At 40.1% G+C, this 27,088-nt stretch overlaps 1 protein-coding gene across 1 annotated transcript; it reads left to right on the top strand.

The window, feature by feature from the left end:
- The first annotated feature begins 1,082 nt into the window (after positions 1–1,082).
- LOC126068746 (toll-like receptor 13) lies at positions 1,083–4,021 on the top strand. The gene has a single exon (XM_049871458.1). It carries the CDS (start codon positions 1,083–1,085, stop codon positions 3,930–3,932), a length of 2,850 nt encoding a protein of 949 aa, XP_049727415.1. The 3' UTR covers positions 3,933–4,021.
- The last annotated feature ends 23,067 nt before the right edge of the window (positions 4,022–27,088 follow it).

Raw genomic sequence — 27,088 nt, 5'->3', positions numbered from 1 at the left:
TAACCTGGGGACTTATATACAAAGAAAATTAGAAAAAACAAAAAACAAAACTCAACTATGTTGTTTCCCTCCTTCCTTTGTGGCTACCAGTTCTCTTGAGTCAAAACCTAGAACTTCCATATAAGGATGGTATGTTGGTGTTGGCCTAGAGTTATAGGGAAAAGTAAGGAAACAATTTTATTGAGCTCCACAGTGTACCAGGTATCAAACTGGGCACTTCAAATTGTCTTATTGAATCTTCACAACCTATGAGGGAGCAGGTATTATTATTCCTTTGTGTGGATGAGGAAATAGGTTCAGAGAGGTTAAATAATTTGTCTAAGGATGCAGGATTAGAGCCAGGTCTGTTTTTGCTGATGCTCTTTTCACTACATCACCACAAATGACTATGGGAACAGGCTGAAACTGGGAGTCAAGATGAGAGAAACCTTGGCCAGCAATTATCAGTAAGCAGACTGACAGATCTAAAAATTAATTTTAGCTGTATTTTTTTCTGTTGCTGTGAATGCCATATGCTGATAACATGTAGAGTTGCCTGAGAGATATAAGTGCAAACTGTGGTGAAATCAATGGCTTTAAATCAAGTACTCATTTATTCATTCACGTTAAGGTAGAGGTGGTCTGTAAACCTTGATTTTTTGCCCCTACCATAGGCCCCAAAATGAATCTCCAATGATATAATATCAGGTATCAGCCCAAATGGCTAGTCAGGTATTTTATTTTGCAGGAGTGGGATGCTTATTAATCCTCCTTAATTAAATCAAATTGGCAATTGCCTTCTTTGCCTCCATGTGCTGACAATTTTGATTGTAGGAGAAAGAACCTTGGTCTTTGGTGATATACATTGAGATTGCTGTGACAATGGGTTTGTTATGGAAGTTAATGTTGGAGGACAAGGCTTTCTAGTTTTATTGAAACAGCTATGAAATGTTTATTAGTAGAAAGAAATTTTAAACTAGAAATTTTTCTCTTTTCTTTGCAGCAAAGTCAAAATGAAAGGACCATTCCTTCAAAAGTGAGCATCGCACATGTGAAAGGATTTTTTTTTTCTTACAGTAACTCTGAGGCTTGAGGCTGACAAGATGGATTCAGAGCACCTCCAGCCTCAACTGCTGTGGACCATTTTAATTGGGCTTTCTCTGCCATATTTGGCAGAGACATATGGGTTCAGTAAATGTATGCAGTATGAATTTGACATTCACCATGTGTTCTGCATTCAGAAGAAGATCACGAATTTGATAAATGCCATTAGTGACATCCCTGGATACACCACTCACCTCAACCTGACACAGAACCAAATTCATATCCTTCCTCCCTATACCTTCACTAATTTGTCTGCCCTGGTGGACTTGCGACTGCAGTGGAATTTCATTCAGGAGATTGGCATGGGGGCCTTTTGGGGACTTAAAAACCTGACCTTTTTGAGTTTAGTAGAAAATAAGATTAAAAGTGTGAACAACTCATTTGAGGGCCTATCCAACTTGAAGACCTTGCTCCTGAGCCAAAATAAAATTACCCATATCCACAAAAATGCCTTTGCCCCCCTTGTCAAATTGAAACATGTAAGCTTATCCCAAAATAATATAAAGAATTTTTACAATATTCTTGAAGCAGTCCAGCATCTTCCATGCCTGGAATACCATGATCTTTTTAGCAACAGCATCATCTCCTTGGACCACCACCCCAGGTCATTGGTATCACTGACCCATCTGAGCCTGCAGAGGAACCAGCTAACAGAGTTAAATTTCTCTGCTTTGTTACTGCCTAATCTGACCACTCTGGATGTCTCTCAGAATGGCCATCAAGTCATCCAGAATGTGTCTCTAGAAACTCTGCCCCTACTTAAGGGCTTGAATCTGAGTGGAACCCTGGTGAACTTAGAAGCACTCCCAGCCAAACACCTGCAGAATCTAAGGGAAATGGACCTCAGTAACCAGGAGTTTAGAAGCAGACACTTAAACTTGAACACAGTATGTCACCTCCTCAGAAACTTACCCATATTAGAGACTTTGGTTTTTCAGAAAAATGGTGCTGATGCAGAGGGCATAAAGTACCTTTCCAACTGTACAAGGCTTTTGTCCCTTGACCTGGGCAAAAACAATGATCTGGTTTACCTCAATGACAGTGAGTTTGATGCTATGCCCAGCCTTCAAAGGATGAATCTAAATAAGTGTCAGCTTTCCTTTGTCAGCAACAGAACTTGGAGTGCCCGCCAGAACTTGGAAGCCCTAGACCTGAGCTACAACAAGTTTAAAAGCTTTCCAGATTTTGCATTTTCACCCCTGTGGTGCCTGCAATCTCTCTTTCTCTCTAGAAACCCCATCACAGAACTTGATAATATGGCCTTCTATGGGTTGTATTCATTGAAGGAGCTTAACTTAGGTGGGTGCTGGATAGTAACAATTGACAAGTACTCCCTTGCTCCATTTCCAAATTTAGAGAGTTTACACCTTAGAAACAACAATATTCGGTATCTGAAGCATAAAACCTTTCAATTTTTGAAGAAGCTCAAAGTTTTGATTCTCTCTTGCAATCACCTGGAAGCTATAGAGAAGAGTGCATTTTCTGGCCTCACTAACCTATATAAACTTGATCTGGCATACAATATATTGTCAGGATTTTATGCAGACATTTTCTTGGGCCTTGAAAATCTAGAAATTCTGGATCTCAGTTTTAATAAAATTACATATGAAACCATTCGGACCTTGAAAATTCCTCCATTTATAAACCTCAAGTCTCTAAAACAACTCAACCTAGAAGGACAAATGCATGGGATTCAGGTTGTTCCAACCAGCTTCTTCCAAGGACTGAATAGTTTACAGGAGCTACTACTAGGAAAAAATCCCATGGTATTCCTGGACCAGCTCCAGTTTGACTCCCTGACTAATCTCACGAAGTTGGATATCTCAGGAACAAGAGCTGAAGACCGAAATCTCTATTTAGATACTTCTTTATCCCATAAACTCAAAAAATTAAAAGTGCTGCACCTGGAAAATAACAACATAGAATCATTGACCCCTGGTATGTTCTCTGGTTTAGAAGGCCTTCAAGTCTTCTCTTTAAGATTCAACAACCTAAAAGTCATTAATCAAAGTCATCTGGAAAATCTGAAGTCTCTGATGTACTTTGATATCTACAGGAACAAACTGCAGTGCAACTGTGACAATGTGTGGTTCAAGAACTGGTCAATAAATACAGAAAATGTCCACATCCCCCACCTCTGGAGCTACACCTGTCAGCAGTCAAATACCCAGAGTTTGTTGATAGATTTTGATGATAATGTGTGTAATTTTGATCTGGGGAAGGTCTGCTGCTTCTTTGCCTTCAGTCTGGTCCTCATAACCATGATCTTCTCTTGGTTCGATGTCAAGATAACTTCATCATTGTGGTATGGGCTCTACATATTTAAAACTTGGTGCTTAGCCAAATGGTATAAGAGAGAGAAGGACTTCACCTATGATGCTTTTGTCTCTTTCACTGCCACTGATGAGCAGTGGGTATATGAAGAGCTTGTTCTAGCCCTAGAAGAAGGTGGCCAGCCCACATCTAAGCTCTGTCTGCACCACCGGGACTTTGAACCAGGTGTGGACATCTTTGAGAACATCCAGAATGCCATCAACACCAGCCGGAAAACTTTGTGTGTGGTCAGTAGCCACTATCTGCACAGTGAATGGTGCCGGCTTGAAGTACAGCTGGCCAGCATCAAGATGTTCTATGAGCATGAGGATGTTATCATCTTGATATTCCTGGAAGAGATTCCAAACTATAAGCTATCTAGCTACCACCGATTCCAGAAACTTGTGAATAGGAAAACATTTATCACCTGGCCAGACAGTGCCCATGAAAGGCCACTCTTCCGGGCCCGTGTTAGAAATGCATTGGACAACAAAACTGTGGAGAATGACAATGCACAGCTAATTGTGGCTGAATGACTGGAAGCCTTCATGGCCTCAAATCCAAACATATAAGGTCTGTAGGAGCTACGAGTGTGACTGAATGTGCCTGTTCTGTAGGGAAAAGTGCATGGGTTGCTCACAATCATAAGACCTAGGATCCTTTGGGTAATGTCCATCAAGCAACTGGTAAAGTGGAGGGGGCTGCTTGAAGAAGCTTTAAGAACAGAGTCTGCACTATTAAAGGATTACATATCTGGAATGCATACCTGTTTTACTAAGGGGAGGGCTTGGGGGACCAGTCACCTGAAAGTCTGAGGACCAGGAGGGACCTCATATGTGGTTAAGAACATTGCTCAGCTAGTTTGATCCAAACCAATTTCTGTCAATATAAATTGAACTATACCCCTTATAAGAACCTGTAACAACAGAAATACCTTGTACAGGGCTCAATAAAAGCAAAAAAGTTAGAATTCTGTTGTATTTTTCTTTACAGCATAAGATTCCAGAGTTCAGCTTTTTCATCTGTTTAAGTCAGAGCACAAGAGCTAGGAGAGATCTAGTTGGGATCCAACAATTTACTTAACGGGTAGCAGCCTTGATGAGCTAGCAGAGAAATGATGGGTGTAGAAACTTCACCCAGCTAGGACGAAACATATTTCATAGAGCAGTTTTTAGCAGCCGTCTTAAAACAGGGGTGTAGACTCCAGTGGTTGCATGCTTCAGGCACAAACACAAACCAGTGTCATGGAGGAAACAATGCCTAGTGAGAACAATACCCAGCATAGGGGCAATGTCTCTGGCATTAGGCCAAAGTGCTACAAATTCCTGTAGGAAGGAATTTCTTACAAAAAAAAGTGCTACAAATTTCTGTAGGAAGAGGGACCATAGGGCCCAAGAGAAGGTGAACTTATAGTGTGAGTAGTCCTTTTCTGATTATCTTTCCAGGAGAGCTTTGCCTTTTGTCCCCTGGCTTCCTTCTTCAGTTTTTCCCTTATTCCTAAAACTCTGGGAGGAATTTGTTGAGGAAAGACTATTTAGGGAAGAATTTTTAGTAGCTGCATGTTTTAGTCATCTAGTGCTGCTATAACAGAAATATCTCAAGTGGATGGCTTTAACAAACAGAAGTTTATTCTCTCACAGTCTAGTTAGGCTAGAAGTCCAAATTCGGGGCATCGACTCCAGGGGAAGGCTTTCTCTCTCTCTGTTGGCTCTGGAGGAAGGTACTTGTCTTCAAACTTCCCCTGGTCAAGGAGTTTCTCAGCACAGGGACCCTGGGTCCAAAGGACACGCTCTGCTCCTGACTTTCTTGGTAGTATGAGGTCTCCCACTCTCTGCTCGCTTCCTTTTCCTTTTATCTCTTGTAAGATAAAATGTGGTGCAGGCCACACCCCAGGGAAACTCCCTTTACATTGGAGCAGGGATGTGACCTTAGTAAGGTGTTGCAATCCCACCCTAATCCTCTTTAACATAATCTAATCTTGCCTCCCGCCATGTGTCTGTCAGTTTGTTGTACTGTGGGGGCTTGTGTGTTGCTGTGATGCTGGAAGCTATGCCACCGGTATTCAGATACCAGCAGGGTCACCCATGGAGGACAGGTTTCAGCTGAGCTTCCAGACTAAGACTGACTAGGAAGAAGGACCCAGCAGTCTACTTCTGAAAAGATTTAACCAGTGAAAACCTTATGAATAGCAGTGGGAGAGCCATCTTCACAATACAGAGGTGGCTTGATTCCAGAGGGCTTACCTCAAGTGGTCCCTGAGAGTCTGTGGAGATAGATGAGTACAAAGGACTCAAGTTGGCACTGGGCTGCAGTCCTCAACTTCTCTGGAATTGCCAAAGACAAGATGTCTTCAAATCTTGCTGACTATACCAAGAAATGCCATCGACTGACAACACATGCTCTGTTTAAAATAAGAGTAGAGATTTATTGACAGCAAAGGCAGCTTGAGTCAGGGACAGGTTGGATCTCACAAAGTAAATACCAGCACTCTGAAAATCTGCAGTCACACTGGCATAGTTATAGGGTTGAATAAGGAACTTAGCTTACAATATTGTGATTGATAGGCAAGCAATCAGTAAAGTGAAAGGCTGGATAACTCGAAGTGGGGATTTTGTTGGGATTGGTTAACAGAGTATCCGTGGGTTAAGGGGATTGGGTACACTCACATAATTGCAGATGTGCATGCTTGCAAGGGGGTCACAAGATAACTGATAGGGGGCCACGACCTGCTGGTTCTGTGCAGCCAGAGGCCTGATATCATATGCATATGAATGGGAAGAAGTCAGCCTGTTGGTTCCACCCAGTCAGAGGCCGAAGGCCATATGCATATGAACAAGTCAAGGTTATATTCCCAGGAATGCAGAAGCAGGAGTCACAAAATGGAGTCTGGCCTGCACATGAGCCAGCCATCCTAGGCATGCTAGGTACCTCAGTTTTGGAATCCTTGCACAATGTAAACTTGAAGGCAGTTTCCAAAATCTTTTTAAGTAACTTAGGCTAAATTGAGTATACAGGATGCGTTTGTGAAGAGAAAAAGGTAATTTTGTCCTAATGTTAAAAAAAAAAAAAACCTTGGTTGTTCCAGAATGAGAAAAAGGGAAACATAAACCATAAACCTAGATATAAAAAGTTAAAAAGGTGAGGTAGGAAGGCTAGCTAAGATTTGATGGGTTTATCTACAAGATTATAAAAAAAAAACTCCCCCCCTGAAAACCCAAACACATTGCTGTCGAGTGGATTCTGACTCATAGCAACACTATAGGACAAAGTAAAACTGTCCCATAGGGTTTCCAAGGAGTGGCTGGTGGATTTGAATTTCCAACCTATTGGTTAGCATATGTAGCTCTCAACCACTGTGCCACCAGGGCTCAAAAAAAAAAGGAAAAAAACCGAAGGACCCTTCCCAATAAGACAGGAAACAGAGGGCCCCCCAAATCTACAAAGTAACAAGAAATGGGCCAGGGCACAGAAACAAAGCTATTACCCAGAACAATGGGGCAAGGTATTGGAAAATAGCTTGCAAACTTCTTTAAAGTTGTCTTTCAGAAGCAGCTGCAGAAAACCAGCCCCAGGGACATGTGCAGAACATCCACCTGTGACCACGGTGTGACATCCACCATGGGCAATAAGGGGCTGCAGCATTCATACAAAAAACAGCTGCCACCCTAGTATTAAACCAAAAAGGTATATTCAAACTGTATTTTCTCTCATTTCTAGTGTCCATAACTTCAGGCCTACTTATGATCCTATAACATCCTAGAGTAATCTCAATCACAATAAATACACTAACAAAAAATGCCCATCCAGCTATCATTACTAATCAGCACCCATAATTATACAACAAAGACCCACCAGAATAATCTTCATGAATAAGCCCAATTTCTTCGCTATTAAAAATTTATTCAATTCTCCAAATTACTTGAATCACAACCCACCAACTCAAATCTCCCACCACCCAATCATCACAACACCATAAGTCCCTCCACTAACAATCCCACAAGCAATGCACCCAAAACTACAACACTTGATCCTCAAGCCTCAGGATACTCCTCAGTAGCCATAGCAGTAGTATTACCAAAAACTACCATTATTCCAGCCAAATATACTAAAAACATTATCAATGCCAAGAAAGACCCTCCAAAACTCACAATAATTCCACACCCTAGTCCACCACTTACAGTTAAACCCAACCGCACATAAATAGGAGAAGGCTTAGAAGAAAACCCAATAAATCCCACCGTAAGAAGTACACTCATGATAAAAACAACATACATCATTATTCTTATATGGATTATAACCACGAAAAATCACCTGAAAAATCACTGTTGTACTTCAACTATAAGAACACTTAGTGGCCAACATTCGAAAATCTCACCCACTAAACAAAATTATCAACCATTCCTTCATTGACCTCAGAACTTTGGCTCACTTCTTGGAGCATGCCTAATCATCCAGATCTTAACAGGACTATTCCTCGCTATACACTACACATCAGATACAGCAACCACATTCTCATCTGTTACCCATATCTGCCGGGATGTAAACTATGGCTGAATCATTCGATATTTACGCGCTACCAGAGCATCCATATTCTTCATTTGCCTATATGCACATATTGGATGAGGCATTTACTATGGCTCTTTTTTCTACCCAGAAACTTGAAACATTGGCATTATCCTACTAAAAACACTACTATTCACAGTTAAAGCTACCGCCTTCACAGGTTACTTATTTCCATGAGGACAAATATCATTCTGAGGTGCAACCGTAATTACAAATCTCCTCTCAGCAATTCCATATATTTGCACCAACCTAGTCGAATTAATCTGAGGGGACTTCTCAGTAGACAAGGCAACTCTAACCCGATTCTTCACCTTCCCCTTTATCCTCCCATTTATCGTAAACTCACTAGCAGCGGTACATCTACTTTTTATTCATGAAACAGGCTCCAATAACCCAATAGGCTTAATCTCAAATTCAGACAAAATTCCATCTCACCCCTACTACAGTATTAAAGACCTTTTAGGACTCTTCCTTCTCAGCCTATTACTACTTCTGCTAACTTTATTCTCTCCAGACATACTAGGAGACCTGATAATTATACACCAGCCAACTCAATAAGCACCCCACCTCATATCAAACCGGAGTGATACTTTCTATTTGCTTACGCTATCCTACTATCCATCCCAAATAAACTAGGAGGAGTCTTGCTCTAGTACTCTCCATCCTTACCTTAGCACTCATACCACTACTCCACACATCCAAGCAACAAAGCATAATATTTCGACCACTTAGCCAAACCCTCTGTTGAATCCTAGTAGCAGATCCAATTACACTCACATGAATTGGCAGACAACCAGTAGAACATCCCTATACTATTATTGGCCAACTGGCTTCAGTTCTATACTTTTCCATCATCCTAATTCTTATACCAATCGCTGGACTAATTTAAAACAACCTCCTCAAATGAAGGTCCTTATAGTATAATAAATTACAATGGTCTCATAAACCATAAATGAAGACTCGTCTTCTAAGGGCACTCAGGGAAGAAGCCTCTTCACCATCAAAACACAAAGCTGAAATTCTTCTTAAATTATTCCCTGCTTATATAAATACTCACTATGTACATTGTGCATTATGTGTATATCCCCATATATAGTACTATTTATGTTTAATCTTGCATACCCCATACTATGTATAGTCATACATTATATTATCTGCCCCATGCGTATAAGCAAGTACATGTTATTCATGTTAAAGGACTAAACATGATAATTACCCATTAATGTAACCCAACCATGACTACTAACATTCCCATGTACTTTCCAGAACTGCATAGTACATTTAAATCCTTGGTCGTACATAGTACATCCCTGAGAAATTTCCAGCCAACATGCTTATCACCTTCCAAGTCTGTGTCTTGACTACCTACCTCCAAGAAACCAGCAACCCGCCCAAGCTATACCCCTCTTCTCGCTCTGGGCCCATCAATTGTGCGGGTTTCTATACTGAATCTATATCTGGCATCTGGTTCCTTCTTCAGGGCCATCTCACCTAAAATCGCCCACTCTTTCCTCTTAACTAAGACATGTCGATGGACTAATGATTAATCAGCCCATGATCATAACATAACTGTGGTGTCATGCATTTGGTTTCTTCTAAATTTGGGGGGTGATGTGACTCAACTATGGCTGTCTGAGGCCCTTACACAGTTAAGCAACTTGTAGCTGAGCTTAAATTGAATATTACTCTCTGGCATGTAAATAAGAGGCGCTATTCAGTCAATGCTCGAGGACATTAAATTTTTTAAGGCTCAATTCCCAGCGCATAAGCATACGGGTACGCATACACATACACCTACACGTATGCATAATTACATGCAATTATCTAACGCAAATCCCCCACCCCCTTAATTACTCTTAACTCAGCTTCTATAAGCATATTTTTTATCTCGTCAAACCCCCAAAGCAAGATTATACTATAGATTAAATTAAGAGCATGGCTAAATAGACAAATAAATCATTCACTAATAGAGATAACTATTTTTACCTCCAGTACTAACGTGCCACTTTAATTAATTTTCTTTTTAAGAGCTAGGCCTGTAGATCTAAATTCACAAACCTTTAAATTTGCTTGAAAATAGCTCTTACCCCACCCCCCCGCCCTGCTTCTACTACTAAGAGGTCTTAGACCACCCCCGCCCCCGTTAATATAGCTTAAAAAACTAAAGCAAGGTGCTGAAAACACCTAGATGAGTCTACCCCGACTCCATAAACACAAAGGTTTGGTCCTGGCCTTTTTATTAGTTGTTAGTAAATTTATACATGCAAACATCTGCCCACCAGTGAGAATACCCTTTGGATCATTATCAATCAGAAGGAGCTGGTATCAAGCGCACACTAGTGCAGCTCATAATGCCTTGCTCAACCACACCCGCATGGGATACAGCTGTAACAAAAATTTAGCTATTAATGAAAGTTAGACTAAGTCATATTAACAAAGGGTTAGTCATTTTTGTGCCAGGCACTGCTGTCATACGATTAACCCAAACAATAAACAACGGCGTAAAGCGTGTTTAGGAACAAAACAAAATAAAGTTAAATCTTACCTAAGCTGTAAAAAGCCAAAGATAAGACAAAAATAACCTACAGAAGTGACTTTAATAACTCTGAATACACGATAGCTAAGACACAAACTGGGATTAGATACCCTACTATGCTTAGCCCTAAACCTTAATAACCACTAACAAAGTTATTCTCCGGAGAACTGCTAGCCAAAGCTTAAAACTCAAAGGACTTGGCAGTGCTTTATATACATCTAGAGGAGCCTGTCCTGTAATCGATAAACCCCGATTAACCTTACCACCACTTGCTAATTCAGTCTGTATACCGCCATCTTCAGCAAACCCTTAAAAGGCATTAAAGTAAGCTTAATAATAACCACAAAAAGTTAGGTCAAGGTGTAGCCTATGCAGTGGTTCAAGATGGGCTACATTTTCTAGTCCAGAATATACTAACGAATGTCATTATGAGAAAAGTGACTGAAGGAGGATTTAGCAGTAAATAAAGAATAGAGAGCTTAATTGAATCAGGCCATGAAGCCGCACATACTGCCTGTCACCCTCCTCAAATATTTTTAACCGCATAACCATATTTAAACTTAAACAAATAGGAGAGGAGACAAGCCATAACAAGGTAAGCATACTGGAAAGTGTGCTTGGATTACTCAAAGTGTAGCTTAATGCAGGGTATGGCCTACACCCGGAAGATTTCATCTTATACTGACCACATTGAACCAAACCTAGCTCAACCAATCCTACAATCAACTTCCATAATACCCTAAATTAAAACATTTTATTACCAATAAAAGTATAGGAGACAGAAATTTTACTTCAGTGCTATAGAGACAGTACCACAAGGGAATGACAAAAGACAAATTTACAGTACAAGATAGCAAAGATTAACCCTTGCACCTTTTGCATAATGAATTCACTAGAATAATCTGACGTTGTGAACTATAGCCAGAAACCCAGAAACCAGATGAGCTACCTATGGGCAGTCTTTAGGATTAACTCATCTATGTGGCAGAATAGTGAGAAGACCTGTAGGTAGCGATGAAAAGCCAACTGAGCCTGGTGATAGCTGGTTGTCCAGGATAGAATTTTAGTTCTACCTAAAATTTACTCAAAAAACAAAAGTAATCCTAATGTAAATCTTAGAGCTCTTCAAAAGAGGTACAGCTCTTTCAACACAGGCTACAGCCTTAACTAGAGAGTAAGTAATAATAACTTCATAGTTGGCCTAAAAGCAGCCATCAATTAAGAAGGCGTTAAAGCTCAACAACCACTCATTTTAAAAAATACCAAAATAATTGACCACCTCCTAGAGATAATACTGGACTAATCTATGTAAATAGAAGAAATAATGTTAATATAAGTAACAAGAACTATTTCTCCCTGCATAAGCTTATATCAGATCAGATGCCAACTGATAGTTAACAACCCAATAAGTCCTGCTACGGATCCCAGAGGCCTCAAGGACAGGGGCCATCTTGGAAAGTTGCTGAGCGCACCGTAGTTAACATGTCCCCACCTATGCCTGTGAATAAACATGAATCTTTTCCTGCCCAAGAACTTTAAAAAACCCAGGCTAGTCTTTTGTTCTGAGACGGGGGTAAGAGTTGCTTTAGGCCCTCCTTGTCTGCTTGCAAGCCTCTTCCATAAAGCTTTGTCAGTGTGGAAAACTCTATGTGCCTTACCTGCTCATTCTTGACCACTGAGAGGGAAGAAACTTATTTGATTCCGGTAACACCAACAGGATGGAAATCTTTAAAGATATTAAAAGAATAGGATAAATAAGGCAGACATTGATTGATGAGGTTAAAACACGGCAAAGGCTGTCTTAATACAGTTATCAGAAACTGGATGGATCCCCAACATAAACAAGTCTTTTCTATTGTAAAGGAATTTTGAAAAGCCGCAAGATAAAAATCTCAATGAAAGCACACCCAAAATTGCCTAGAGAGATGTCTGGCAGAGATATGGATTAACAAGGGGCAGGTTCTCTGTTCCACCCTAAGGTCATATGCATATGAGTGAGTAAGATGATCTGATATAAAAAAGACTTGTTTCCAAAACCAGTTGGTATAATCTTTAAAGAGCTAAGGTCAGATTTAAAAAATGGGCAATGATTGATAAGGAAAAGGTAACAGTTTGTATAAAAATTTAAAATATTTACATGAACTTTGTTTCAACAGTAATTATGTTTTGTGGTATATAGGCTTCAGGATAATTTCCAAGATCTTTAACTGACTTACTGATACTAAATTGGGTTTAACTTATTTATTTATTTTTTGCTTTTTTTATGCCAGAGAGAGGATATATATATGTGTGTGTGTGTATAAATTGGATTTCTCTCTGTTAGAATGACAAGATTTTCTTTAATTACAGGATTGAAGGGTTAATTTTATCTTCTGTGTACTCTGACTATATGTTATGTGTCTCATTAGAATAAATGGAGTTTATGTTGAATTTTACATCTTTGACTAAAAAAAAAGCCTTATGGCTTTTGAAAAAGCTGAGGTTTTTACTTTTAAAATCTCTTTATTACCACTTTGGTTAAATAGTTATCTAAGTATTGTTTCTTGGTGACCTATAATAGACTGCTGACAACTTTTAAACTTCATGGAAAGTCACCAAAGATTTGCTCCCACTTTGTAGAAGAAAAGTTCTAGAAATAATAAAGTTTATTTAATATGCTATGATGGCATGATACGTGTTGTCTAATATTCCTTGGGTTAAAAATTTGTATGAGTGTTAGTATGTTTTGCCTGATATTAGACAACAAGATTTTTAAATTGCTCACTTGATCACAGCTTTATTTCTTAAATCAAAGCTAATGGTTTTAAATGGGAATTTGCATTGTTTACCTACAGAGTTTTATTAATATTCAGATGTTTAGAGACTTGATAATCTTGGTATATTCTTGATAGATCCTAATATATGCAGTTATATCTCAGAATTATTTTACGTTATATTTGAAGTCCTTTGATAATAGGGTTAATCATTATGTTTAGAGATACTTGGTTTAATGCTTTTTAATTGGTTTTTTACTTTTGTAATAAATCAGGTTTTTATTAATAATAATAGATTAACCATGGCCATTTTTTTTTGCTGTCTGTGAATAGCTTTTACTTTGCTGACTTCCTGAAACACTTGACCAAAGTATTTCTACAAAAATGGACTATATTAGAGATTTGTGGAAAAGAACTATGATAGATATTTGGAATGTGAATACAACTGGACTGAATCAACATTTCCAGAACTCTTGTGTAGAAGATGATGGCTTTCATGAGACAAAACTACTGATCTAGGATTGAGTGAAACAGAAATTAATTACATAGGACGGAGGGGACTAAAAGATTACTATGGGTCCCTGCACGGACTATTGCTAATGTTTTGATGTTCTATTTTCTGAATATAAGAAATCCCTTTCTCTTTTCTCCTACACTATCTATAACTTATAACAATTCAAAAGGCCATGTTTATGCACACAAAAATGAAACATTTGTCTCCTCGATCCCCCCCCAATTGGAAAACTCTTAGTGAGTATTCTTATTTCTGTGGCAATATGATTAATTGCATAAGCTCAATAAGAATCTGTCCTCTTAATGCTCATGATCATTAGCCATTAGAGAAATGCAAATCAAAACTACAATGAAATTCCATCTCATCCCAACAAGGCTGGCATTAACCTAAAAAACACAAAATGATAAATGTTGGAGAGATTGTGGAGAGACTGGAACACTTGTACACTGCTGGTGGGACTGTAAAATGGTACAATCACTTTGGAAATCGATTTGGCGCTTCCTTTAAAAGCTAGAAATAGGTGGGGCCAAGATGGCGGACTAGGTAGACGCTACCCCGGATCCCTCTTGCAACAAACACTCGGAAAAACAAGTGAATCGATCACATACATAACAATCTACGAACCCTGAACAACAAACACAGATTTAGAGAAGGAAAACAAACAAATACGGGGAAGCAGCAACTGTTTTCAGAGCCTGGAGCCAGCGTCCCAGTCAGGTAACCTTGGCGCCCGGTTTAGGTCAGGGCCCAGGGGAGCTGACGGCACAAACAAGGGGCGCAGCCCTACCCCCCTGAACTGAACCGGGAGGGGGCCCAGCCGGTCTGCGCAGGTGGCGTGGTGACGCAGCTGGTTGGAGAACTCCCGGGAGGCAGTGACTGGTTTTGGAGCTGGGAGTGCTGCATCCCAGCCGGGGAACCCTGGCGCCGGGTATTTGACTGGGCGCTGTCATGGCGCAAGCACGGGGCGCAACCCTACTCCCCTGAACTAACCCTGGGAGGGGACCCAGCCGGTCAGCGGAGCTGGTGCGGTGACACGGCTGGCAGGACGAGAAATCCCCGGGAGGCAGCGACTGATTTTGGAGCCGGGAGTAAAGCGTCCCAGCAGGGGAACCTTGACGCTAGGATTTGGACTGGCAGCGGAGGATCTGACCGTGGCTTCAGCGGGCCAGACCCCCGGGGGCAATCTCCACACAGCCAACACACATAGGCGACACGCCCCTCGGGAATCTCAGATATAATAGTCATTCCAAGCAAGACAAGCAACTCTGGCTATATTCCGAGGTGCTACTCTCCTATCTCTCTGATCCCTCCCCCACCCTCCCCAGTCGGCTTCATTAACATTGGAATTTCCTGAGCCAGAGGGAGAACAACTCTGGCTCCGCGGCGGCTTTGCTTCCCCCCCTCCCTTTTTTTTTTCTTTTGGTCTTTTTCTAACCCACTCTTCCGGCCTGAGAAAAGGAACCACAAAAAACCCAGGGTCCAAAAATCCATCCCTAATTGGACTAAAAACACAGAACCAGCTACAGCCAAGCATATATGATCCAAATCTCAGACTTTCATCCTTACAGGGAACAAGGTGGCAGTTATAATCCAAAGGCAGTTCTGATAGGGATCTGACTGCATTTTTTTTTAGCGGAATTTCTGGAAAAACAAGTTTCCCAGTGATGGCTCGGAGACAGCAGTCGATATCAAACCACATAAAGAAGCAGACCATGACAGCTTCTCCAACCCCCCAAACAAAAGAATCAAAATCTTTCCCAAATGAAGATACAACCCTGGAATTATCAGATACAGAATATAAAAAACTAATTTACAGAATGCTTCAAGACATCACAAACGAAATAAGGCAAACTGCAGAAAAAGCCAAGGAACACACTGATAAAACAGTTGAAGGACTCAAAAAGATTATTCAAGAACATAGTGGAAAAATTAATAAGTTGCAAGAATCCATAGAGAGACAGCATGTAGAAATCCAAAAGATTAACAATAAAATTACAGAATTAGACAACGCAATAGGAAGTCAGAGGAGCAGACTCAAGCAATTAGAATGCAGACTGGGAAATCTGGAGGCCCAGGGAATTAACACCAACATAGCTGAAAAAAAAAATCAGATAAAAGAATTTAAAAAAATGAAGAAACCCTAAGAATCATGTGGGACTCTATCAAGAAGGAAAACTTGAGTGTGATTGGAGTCCCAGAACAGGGAGGGAGGACAGAAAACACAGAGAGAATAGTTGAAGATCTGCTGACAGAAAACTTCCCTGACATCATGAAAGATGAAAGGATATCTATCCAAGATGCTCATCAAGCCCCATTTAAGATTGATCCAAAAAGAAAAACACCAAGACATATTATCATCAAACTTGTCAAAACCAAAGATAAAGAGAAAATTTTAAAAACAGCCAGGGGGAAAAGAAAGGTCACCTTCAAGGGAGAATAAATAAGAATAAGTTCAGACTACTCAGCAGAAACCATGCACGCAAGAAGGGAATGGGAAGACACATACACAGCACTGAAGGAAAAAAACTGCCAGCTAAGAATCATATATCCAGCAAAACTCTCTCTGAAATATGAAGGCGAAATTAAGATATTTACAGATAAACACAAGTTTAGAGAATTTGAAAAAACCAAACCAAAGCTACAAGAAATACTAAAGGATATTGTTTGGTCAGAAAACCAATAATATCAGATACCAGCACAACATGAGGTCACAAAACAGAACATCCTGATATCAACTCAAATAGGGAAATCACAAAAACAAATTAAGATTAATTAAAAAAAATGCTCATAACAGGGAATCACTGAAGTCAAAATGTAAAAGATCACAATAATCAAAAAGAGGGACTAAATACAGGTGGCATAGAACTGCCATATGGAGAGTGATACAAGGCAATATAGAACATTACAAGTTAGGTTTTTACTTAGAAAAATAGGGGTAAATATTAAGGTAACCACAAAGAGGTATAACAACTCCATAACTCAAGATAAAAGCCAAGAAAAACGTAACAACTCAACAAACATAAAGTCCAACACTACGAAAATGAGGATCTCACAATTTACCAAGAAAAACATTTCAGCACAAAAAAGTATGTGGAAAAATGAAATTGTCAACAACACACATAAAAAGGCATCAAAATGACAACACTAAACACTTATTTATCTATAATTACGCTGAATGTAAATGGACTAAATGCACCAATAAAGAGACAGAGAGTCTCGGACTGGATAAAGAAACACGATCCGTCTATATGCTGCCTACAAGAGACACACCTTAGACTTAGAGACACAAACAAACTAAAACTCAAAGGATGGAAAAAAATATATCAAGCAAAGAACAAGCAAAAAAGAAGAGGAGTAGCAATATTAATTTCTGACAAAATAGACTTTAGACTTAAATCCTCCACAAAGGATAAAGAAGGACACTACATAATGATAAAAGGGACAATTGATCAGGAAGACATAACCATATTAAATATTTATGCACCCAATGACAGGGCTGCAAGATACATAAATCAAATTTTAACAGAACTGAAATGTGAGATAGACACCTCCACAATTATAGTAGGAGACTTCAACACACCACTTTCGGAGAAGGACAGGACATCCAGTAAGAAGCTCAATAGAGACACGGAAGACCTAATTACAACAATCAACCAACTTGACCTCATTGACTTATACAGAACTCTCCACCCAGCTGCTGCAAAGTATACTTTTTTTTCTAGTGCACATGGAACATTCTCTAGAATAGACCACATATTAGGTCAAAAAACAAACCTTTGCAGAATCCAAAACATCGAAATATTACAAAGCATCTTCTCAGACCACAAGGCAATAAAACTAGAAATCAATAACAGAAAAACTAGGGAAAAGAAATCAAATACTTGGAAAATGAACAATACCCTCCTGAAACAAGACTGGGTTATAGAAGACATCATGGAGGGAATAAGGAAATTCATAGAATGCAACGAGAATGAAAATACTTCCTATCAAAACCTCTGGGACACAGCAAAAGCAGTGCTCAGAGGCCAATTTATATCGATAAATGCACACATGCAAAGAGAAGAAAGAGCCAAAATCAGAGAACTGTCCCTACAACTTGAACAAATAGAAAGTGAGCAACAAAAGAATCCATCAGGCACCAGAAGAAAACAAATAATAAAAATTAGAGCTGAACTAAATGAATTAGAGAACAGAAAAACAATTGAAAGAATTAACAAAGCCAAAAGCTGGTTCTTTGAAAAAATTAACAAAATTGATAAACCATTGGCTAGACCGACTAAAGAAATACAGGAAAGGAAACAAATAACCCGAATAAGAAACAAGAAGGGCCACATCACAACAGAGCCAACTGAAATTAAAAGAATCATATCAGATTATTATGAAAAATTGTACTCTAACAAATTTGCAAACCTAGAAGAAATGGATGAATTCCTGGAAAAACACTACCTACCTAAACTAACACATTCAGAAGTAGAACAACTAAACAGACCCATAACAAAAAAAGAGATTGAAACGGTAATCAAAAGACTCCCAACAAAAAAAAGCCCTGGCCCAGACGGCTTCACTGCAGAGTTCTACCAAACTTTCAGAGAAGAGTTACCACCACTACTACTAAAGGTATTTCAAAGCATAGAAAATGACGGAATACTATCCAACTCATTCTATGAAGCCACCATCTCCCTGATACCAAAACCAGGTAAAGAAACCACAAAAAAAGAAAATTTTACACCTATATTCCTCATGAACATAGATGCAAAAATCCTCAACAAAATTCTAGCCAATAGAATTCAACAACATATAAAAAAAATAATTCACCATGATCAAGGGGGATTTATACCAGGTATGCAAGGCTGGTTTAATATCACAAAAACCATTAATGTAATCTACCACATAAATAAAACAAAAGACAAAAACCACATGATCTTATCAATTGATGCAGAAAAGGCATTTGACAAAGTCCAACACCCATTTATGATAAAAACTCTCACCAAAATAGAAATTGAAGGAAAATTCCTCAACATAATAAAGGGCATCTATACAATATACAAAGCCAACAGCCAACATCATTCTAAATGGAGAGAACCTGAAAGCATCTCCCTTGAGAACGGGAACCAGACAAGGATGCCCTTTAACACCGCTCTTATTCAACATCGTGCTAGAAGTCCTAGCCAGGGCAATTAGGCTAGACAAAGAAATAAAGGGTATCCAGATTGGCAAGGAGGAACTAAAGCTATCACTATTTGCAGATGACATGATCTTATACACAGAAAACCCTAAGGAATCCTCCAGAAAACTACTGAAACTAATAGAAGAGTTTGGCAGAGTCTCAGGTTATAAGATAAACATACAACAATCACTTGGATTCCTCTACATCAACAGAAAGAACATCGAAGAGCAAATCACCAAATCAATACCATTCACAGTAGCCCCCAAGAAGATAAAATACTTAGGAATAAATCTTACCAAGGATGTAAAAGACCTATACAAAGAAAACTACAAAGCTCTACTACAAGGAATTAAAAAGGGACCTACTTAAGTGGAAAAACATACCTTGCTCATGGATAGGAAGACTCAACATAGTAAAAATGTCGTTTCTACCAAAAGCCGTCTATACGTACAATGCACTTCCGATCCAAATTCCAATGTCATTTTTTAAGGTGATAGAGAAACAAATCACCACCTTCATATGGAAGGGAAAGAAGCCTCGGATGAGCAAAGCATTACTGAAAAAGAAGACAGTAGGAGGCCTCACGACACCTGATTTCAGAACCTATTATACAGCCACAGTAGTCAAAACAGCCTGGTACTGGCACAACAGGCACATAGACCAGTGGAACAGAATTGAGAACCCAGATATAAATCCAACCACATATGAGCACCTGATATTTGACAAAGGCCCAGTGTCAGTTAATTGGGGAAAAGATAGTCTTTTTAACAAACGGTGCTGGCATAATTGGATATCCATTTGCAAAAGAATGAAACAGGACCCATACCTCACACCAAGCACAAAAACTTACTCCAAGTGGATCAAAGACCTGAACATAAAGACTAAAATGATAAAGATCATGGAAGAAAAAACAGGGACAACCCTAGGAGCCCTAATACAAGGCATAAACAGAATACAAAACATTACTAGAAATGATGAAGAGAAACCAGATAACTGGGAGCTCCTAAAAATCAAACACCTATGCTCATCTAAAGACTTCACCAAAAGAGTAAAAAGACCACCTACAGACTGGGAAAGAATTTTCAGCTATGACATCTCAGACCAGCGCCTGATCTCTAAAATCTATATGATTCTGTCAAAACTCAACCACAAAAAGACAAACAAACCAATCAAGAAGTGGGCAAAGGAAATGAACACACACTTCACTAAAGAAGATATTCAGGCAGCTAACAGACACATGAGAAAATGTTCTCGGTCATTAGCCATTAGAGAAATGCAAATTAAAACTAGGATGAGATTCCATCTCACTCCAACAAGGCTGGCATTAATCCAAAAAACACAAAATAATAAATGTTGGAGAGGCTGCAGAGAGATTGGAACTCTTATACACTGCTGGTGGGAATGAAAAATGGTACAACCACTTTGGAAATCTATCTGGCATTATCTTAAACAGTTAGAAATAGAATTACCATACGACCCAGAAATCCCACTCCTCGGAATATACCCTAGAGAAACAAGAACCTTCACACAAACAGATATATGCACACCCATGTTTATTGCAGCTCTGTTTACAATAGCAAAAAGCTGGAAGCAACCAAGGTGTCCATCAACGGATGAATGGGTAAATAAATTGTGGTATATTCACACAATGGAATACTACGCATTGATAAAGAACAGTGACGAATCTGTCAAACATTTCATAACATGGAGGAACCTGGAAGGCATTATGCTGAGCGAAATTAGTCAGAGGCAAAAGGACAAATATTGTATAAGACCACTATTATAAGATCTTGAGAAATAGTATAAACTGAGAAGAACACATACTTTTGTGGTTACGAGGGGGGGGAGGGAGGGAGGGAGAGGGTTTTTTACTGATTAATTCGTAGATAAGAACAGCTATAGGTGGAGGGAAGGACAACACTCAATACATGGAAGGTCAGCCCAATTGGACTGGACCAAAAGCAAAGAAGTTTCTGGGATAAAATGAATACTTCAAAGGTCAGCGGAGCAAGGGCGGGGGTTTGGGAACCATGCTCTAAGGGGACTTCTAAGTCAATTGGCAAAATAATTCTGTTATGAAAACATTCTGCACCCCACTTTGAAATGTGGCATCTGGGGTCTTAAATGCTAACAAGCGGCCATCTAAGATGCATCAATTGGTCTCAACCCACCTGGAGCAAAGGAAAATGAAGAACACCAAGGCCACACGACAACTAAGAGCCCAAGAGACAGAAAGGGCCACATGAACCAGAGACCTACATTATCCTGAGACCAGAAGAACTAGTTGGTGCCCGGCCACAATCGATGACTGCCCTTACAGGGAGCACAATAGAGAACCCCTGAGGGAGCAGGAAATCAGTTGGATGCAGACCGCAAATTCTCATAAAAAGACCATACTTAATGGTCTGACTGTGACTAGAGGAATCCCGGTGGGCATGGTCCCCAAACCTTCTCTTGGCACAGGACGGGAGCCATTCCCGAAGACAACTCATCAGACATGAAAGGTACTGGACAGTGGGTAAGAGAGAGATGCTGAAGAAGAGTGAGCTAATTATATCAGGTGGACACTTGAGACTGTGTTGGCAAATCCTGTCTGGAGGGGGGATGGGAGGATAGAGAGAGATGGAAGTTGGCAAAATTGTCACGAAAGGAGAGACTGGAAGGGCTGACTCATTAGGGGGAGAGCAAGTGGGAGTAAGGAGTAAGATGTATATAAACTTATATGTGACAGTTTGACTTGATTTGTAAACGTTACTTGAAGCTCAATAAAAGTTAATAAAAAAAATAAAATAAAAGCTAGAAATAGAACCACCACACGATCCTGCAATCCCACTCCTTGAAAAGTATCCTAGAGAAATAAGAGACTTTACACGAACATATATGTGCACACCCATGTTCATTGCAGCACTGTTTACAATAGCAAAAAGATGGAAGCAACCAAGGTGCCCATCAACGGATAAATGGATAAATTATGGTATATTCACGATGTCTGTCAGTTTGTCATACTGTGGGGGCTTGTGTGTTGCTGTCATGCTGGAAGCTATGCCACCGGTATTCAGATAACAGCAGGGTCACCTATGGAGGACAGGTTTCAGCTGAGCTTCCAGACTAAGACAGACTAGGAAGAAGGACCCGGCAGTCTACTTCTGAAAAGCATTAGCCAGTGAAAACCTTACGAATAGCAGCGGAACACTGTCTGCTGTAGTGCTGGAAGATGAGCCCCCTAGGCTGGAAGGCACTCAAAAGATGACTGGGGAAGAGCTGCCTCCTCAAAGTAGAGTCAACCTTAATGATGTGGGTGGAGTACAGCTTTCGGGACCTTCATTTGCTGATGTGGCACGACTCAAAATGAGAAGAAACAGCTGCAGACATCCATTAATAATTAGAACCTGGAATGTATGAAGCATGAATCTAGGAAAGTTGGAAATCATCAGAAATGAAATGGAATGCATAAACATCGATAACCTAGGCATAGGTGAGCTGAAATCGACTGGTATTAGGCATTTTGAATTGGACAATCATATAGTCTACTATGCTGGGAATGACAACTCAAAGAGGAATGGTGTTTCATTCATTGTCAAAAAGAATGTTTCAAGATGTATCCTGAAGTACAACGCTGTAAAAAAAAAAGTGATAGGATAATATTCATACGCCTACAAGGAAGACCAGTTAATACGACTATTATTCAAATTTACGCACCAATCACTAGGGCCAAAGATGAAGAAATAGAAGATTTTTATCAGCTGCTGCAGTCTGAAATTGATCAAACATGCAATAAAGATGCATTGATAATTACTAGCGATTGTAATGTGAAAGTTGGAAACAAAGAAGAAGGATCAGGAGTTGGAAAATCTAGCCTTGGTAATAGAAACAATGCCGGAGATCGAATGATAGAATTTTGCAAGACCAATGACTTCTTCATTGCAAATACCTTCATTCATCAACATAAATGGCGACTACACACATGGACCTTGTCAGATGGAACACACAGAAATCAAATTGACTACATCTGTGGAAAGAGACGATGGAAAAGCTCAATATCATCAGTCAGAACAAGGCCAGGGGCCGACTGTGGAACAAACCATCAATGGCTCATATGCCAGTTCAAGCTGAAACTGAAGAAAATCAGAGGAAGTCCAAGAGAGCCAAAATATGACCTGGAGTATATCCCACCTGAATTTAGAGACCATTTCAAGAATAGATTTGACGCATTGAACGCTAGTGACGGAAGACCAGACGAGTTGTGGAATGACATTGAGGACATCATCCATGAAGAAAGCAAGAGGTCATTGAAAAGACAGGAAAGAAAGAAAAGACCAAGATGGATGTCAGAGGAGACTCTGAAACTTGCTCTTGAGCACAGAGCAGCTAAAGCAAAAGGAAGAATTGATGAAGTAAAAGAACTGAACAGAAGATTTCAAGGGGCCTCTTGAGAAGACAAAGTAAAATGTTATAATGACATGTGCAAAGAGCTGGAGATGGAAAACCAAAAGGGAGGAACATGCTCGGCATTTCTCAAGCTGAAAGAACTGAAGAAAAAATTCAAGCCTCGAGTTGCAATAGTGAAGGATTCCATGGGGAAAATATTAAACGACACAGGAAGCATCAAAAGAAGATGGAAGGAATACACAGTCATTATGCCAAAAAGAATTAGTTGATATTCAACCATTTCAAGAGGTGGCGTATGATCAGGAACTGATGGTACTGAAGGAAGAAGTCCAAGCTGCTCTGAAGGCATTGGCGAAAAACAAGGCTCCAGGAATTGATGGAATATCAGTTGAGATGTTTCAACAAACAGATGCAGCGCTGGAGGTGCTCACTCGTCTATGCCAAGAAATATGGAACACGCTTCCTGGCCAACTGATTGGAAGAGATCCATATTTATGCCTATTCCCAAGAAAGGTGATCCAACTGAATGTGGAAATTATAGAACAATGTCATTAATATCCCACGCAAGCAAAATTTTGCTGAAGATCATTCAAAAACAGCTGCAGCAGTATATTGACAGGGAACTGTCAGGAATTCAAGCTGAGTTTAGAAGATGTGGAACCAGTGATATCATTGCTGATGTCAGATGGATCCTGGCTGAATGCAGAGAATACCAGGATGTTTACCTGTGTTTTATTGACTATGCAAAGGCATTCCACTGTTTGGATCATAACAAACTATGGGTAACATTGCGAAGAATGGGGAATTTCAGAACACTTCATTGCGCTCGTGAGGAACCTTTACATAGATCAAGAGGCAGTTGTTTGGACAGAACAAAGGGATACTGCATGGTTTAATGTCAGGAAAGGTGTGTGTCAGGGTTGTGTTCTTTCACCATACCTATTTAATCAGTATGCTGAGCAAATAATCCGAGAAGCTGGACTATATGAAGAAGAACGGGGCATGAGGATTCGAGGAAGACTCATTAACAACCTGCATTATGCAGGTGACACAACCTTGTTTGCTGAATGTGAGGAGGACTTGAGGCACTTACTGATGGAGATCAAAGACCACAGCCTTCAGTATGGACTACATCTCAACATAAAGAAAACAAAAATCCTCACAACTGGACCAATGGGCAACATCATGATAAACGAAGAAAAGATTGAAGTTGTCAAGGATTTCATTTTACTTGGATCCACAATCAACAGCCATGGAAGCAGCAGTCAAGAAATCAAAAGATGCATTGCATTGGGTAAATCTGCTGCAAGGGACTTCTTCAAAGTGTTGAAGAGCAAAGATGTCACCTTGAAGACTAAGGTGCACCTGACCCAAGCCGTGGTATTTTCAATCACATCATAAGCATGTGAAAGCTGGACAATGAATAAGGAAGACCGAAGTAGAGTTGACGCCTTTGAATTGTGGTGTTGGCGAAGAGTATTTAATATACCATGGACTGCCAAAAGAACGAACAAATCTGTCTTGGAACAAGTGCGGCCAGAATGCTCCTTAAAGGCAAGGATGGCAAGACTGCGCCTTACATACTTTGGACGTGTTGTCGGGAAGGATCAGTCCCTGGAGAAGGACATCATGCTTGGCAGAGTACAGGGTCAGCGGAAAAGAGGAAGACCCTCAGCGAGGTGGATTGACACAGTGGCTGCAACAATGAGCTCAAGCATAACAACGATTGTAAGGATGGTGCAGGACCAGGCAGTGTTTCGTTCTGTTGTCCATAGGGTCGCTATGAGTCAGAACCGACTCGACGGCACCTAACAACAACAACAATATTCATGATAAAGAACAACGATGAAACCGTGAATCATTGCATAACATGGAGGAATCTGAAAGGCATTATGCCGAGTGAAATTAGTCAGTTGCAAAAGGACAAATGTTGTATAAGACCACTATTAAAAGAACTCGAGAAATAGTTTAAACGGAGAAGAAAATATTCTTTGATGGTTACGAGAGGGGGCAGGGAGGAAAGGAGGGAGAGGGGTTTTCACTAATTAGGTCGTAGACAAGAACTATTTTAGGTGAAGGGAAGGACAACACACAATACATGAGAGGTCAGCACAACTGGACTAATAAACCAAACGCTTTGAAGGCCAGCATAGCAGTGGCGGGGGTTTGGGGACCTTGGTTGCATGGGACATCTAAGTCAATTGGCATAATAAAATCTATTAAGAAAACATTCTGCATCCCACTTTGGTGAGTGATGTCTGGGGTCTTAAATGCTAGCAAGCAGCATCTAAGATGCTTCAATTGGTCTCAACCCACCCCACCTGAAGCAAAGAAGAATGAAGAACACCAAAGACACAAGGTAATCATGAGCCCGAGAGATGGAAAGGGCCACATAAACCAGAGACTACATCAGCCTGAGACCAGAAGAACTAGATGGTGCCCAGCTACAATCGATGTCAGCCCTGACAGTGAACTCAGCAGACAACCCCTGAGGGAGCAGGAGAGCAGTGAGATGCAGACCTCAAATTCTCATAAGAAGACCAGACTTAATGGTCTGATTGAGACTAGAAGGTATCCGGTGGTCATGGTCCCCAGACCTTCTGTTAGCTCAAGACTGGAACCATTCCCAAAGCTATCTCTTCAGAGAGGGATTGGACTGGACTATAGGATAGAAAATGATACTGGTGAAAAGTGAGCTTCTTGGATCAAGTAGACAGAGGAGAATGTGTTGGCATCCCCCATCTGGAAGGGAGATGGGAGGGCTGAGGGGGTCAGAAGCTGGCGAAATGGACACAGAAAAAGAGTGGAGGGAAGGAGTGTGCTGTCTCATTGGGGGAGAGCAATTAGGTGTATATAGCAAGGTATATACAAATTTTTGTATGAGAGACTGACTTGATTTGTAAACTTTCCCTTAAAGCACAATAAAAATAATAACAATAAAAAAAGGATCAGTCGTCTTCGTTAACAGGGCATAACTGTAAACCTCAGTCATGTAACCAATCTTTGACTGGAAAGTCATATTTAAAGTGATCGCTCAGGGAATCAGATATGAGCAGGCACTTTTTTCTTTTTATTTATTGTGCTTTAAGTGAAAGTTTACAGTTCAAGTTAGTTTCTCATGCAAAAATTTATACACACATTGTTATGTGACACTAGTTGTTCTCTCTATAATATGGCACCATACTTCTCCATTCCATCCTGGATTTCCCATGTCCATTATTATTTTTTTTTATTCAATCAGCTCCTGTCCATTTCTGCCTTCTCATCTCACCTCCACACAGAAGCTGCCCATTTAGTCTCATGTATCTACTTGAACTTGAACTAAGAAATACACTCTTCACGAGTATCATTTTATGTCTTATAGTCCAGTCTAATCTTTGTCTGATCAGTTGGCTTTGGGAATGGTTTTAGTACTGGGTTAACAGAGAGTCTGGGGGCCATAACTTCCAGGGTCCCTACAGTCTACGGCAGACCATTAAGTCTGGTCTTTTTACTAGAAATTGAGTTCTGCATCCTACTTTTCTCCTGCTTTGTCAGGGACCTCTCTTTTGTGTTCCCTGTCAGGTGGTCTTTGATGGTAGCTGGTCACTATCTAGTTCTTCTGTTCTCAGGCTGATGGAGTATCTGGTTTATGTGCCCCTTTCTATCTCTTGGGCTCATATTTTCCTTGTGTCTTTGGTATTCTTCATTCTCCTCTGCTCTGGGTGTGTTGCGACCAATTAATGCATCTTAGATGGCTGCTTGCTAGCTTTTAAGAGTCCAGACGCACT

This window comes from Elephas maximus, chromosome X, assembly GCF_024166365.1.
Source record: "Elephas maximus indicus isolate mEleMax1 chromosome X, mEleMax1 primary haplotype, whole genome shotgun sequence".
Classification (NCBI taxonomy): domain Eukaryota; kingdom Metazoa; phylum Chordata; class Mammalia; order Proboscidea; family Elephantidae; genus Elephas; species Elephas maximus.
The sequence above is the reverse complement of the archived record's forward strand: the minus strand, read 5'-3'. Positions and strand labels throughout refer to the sequence as shown.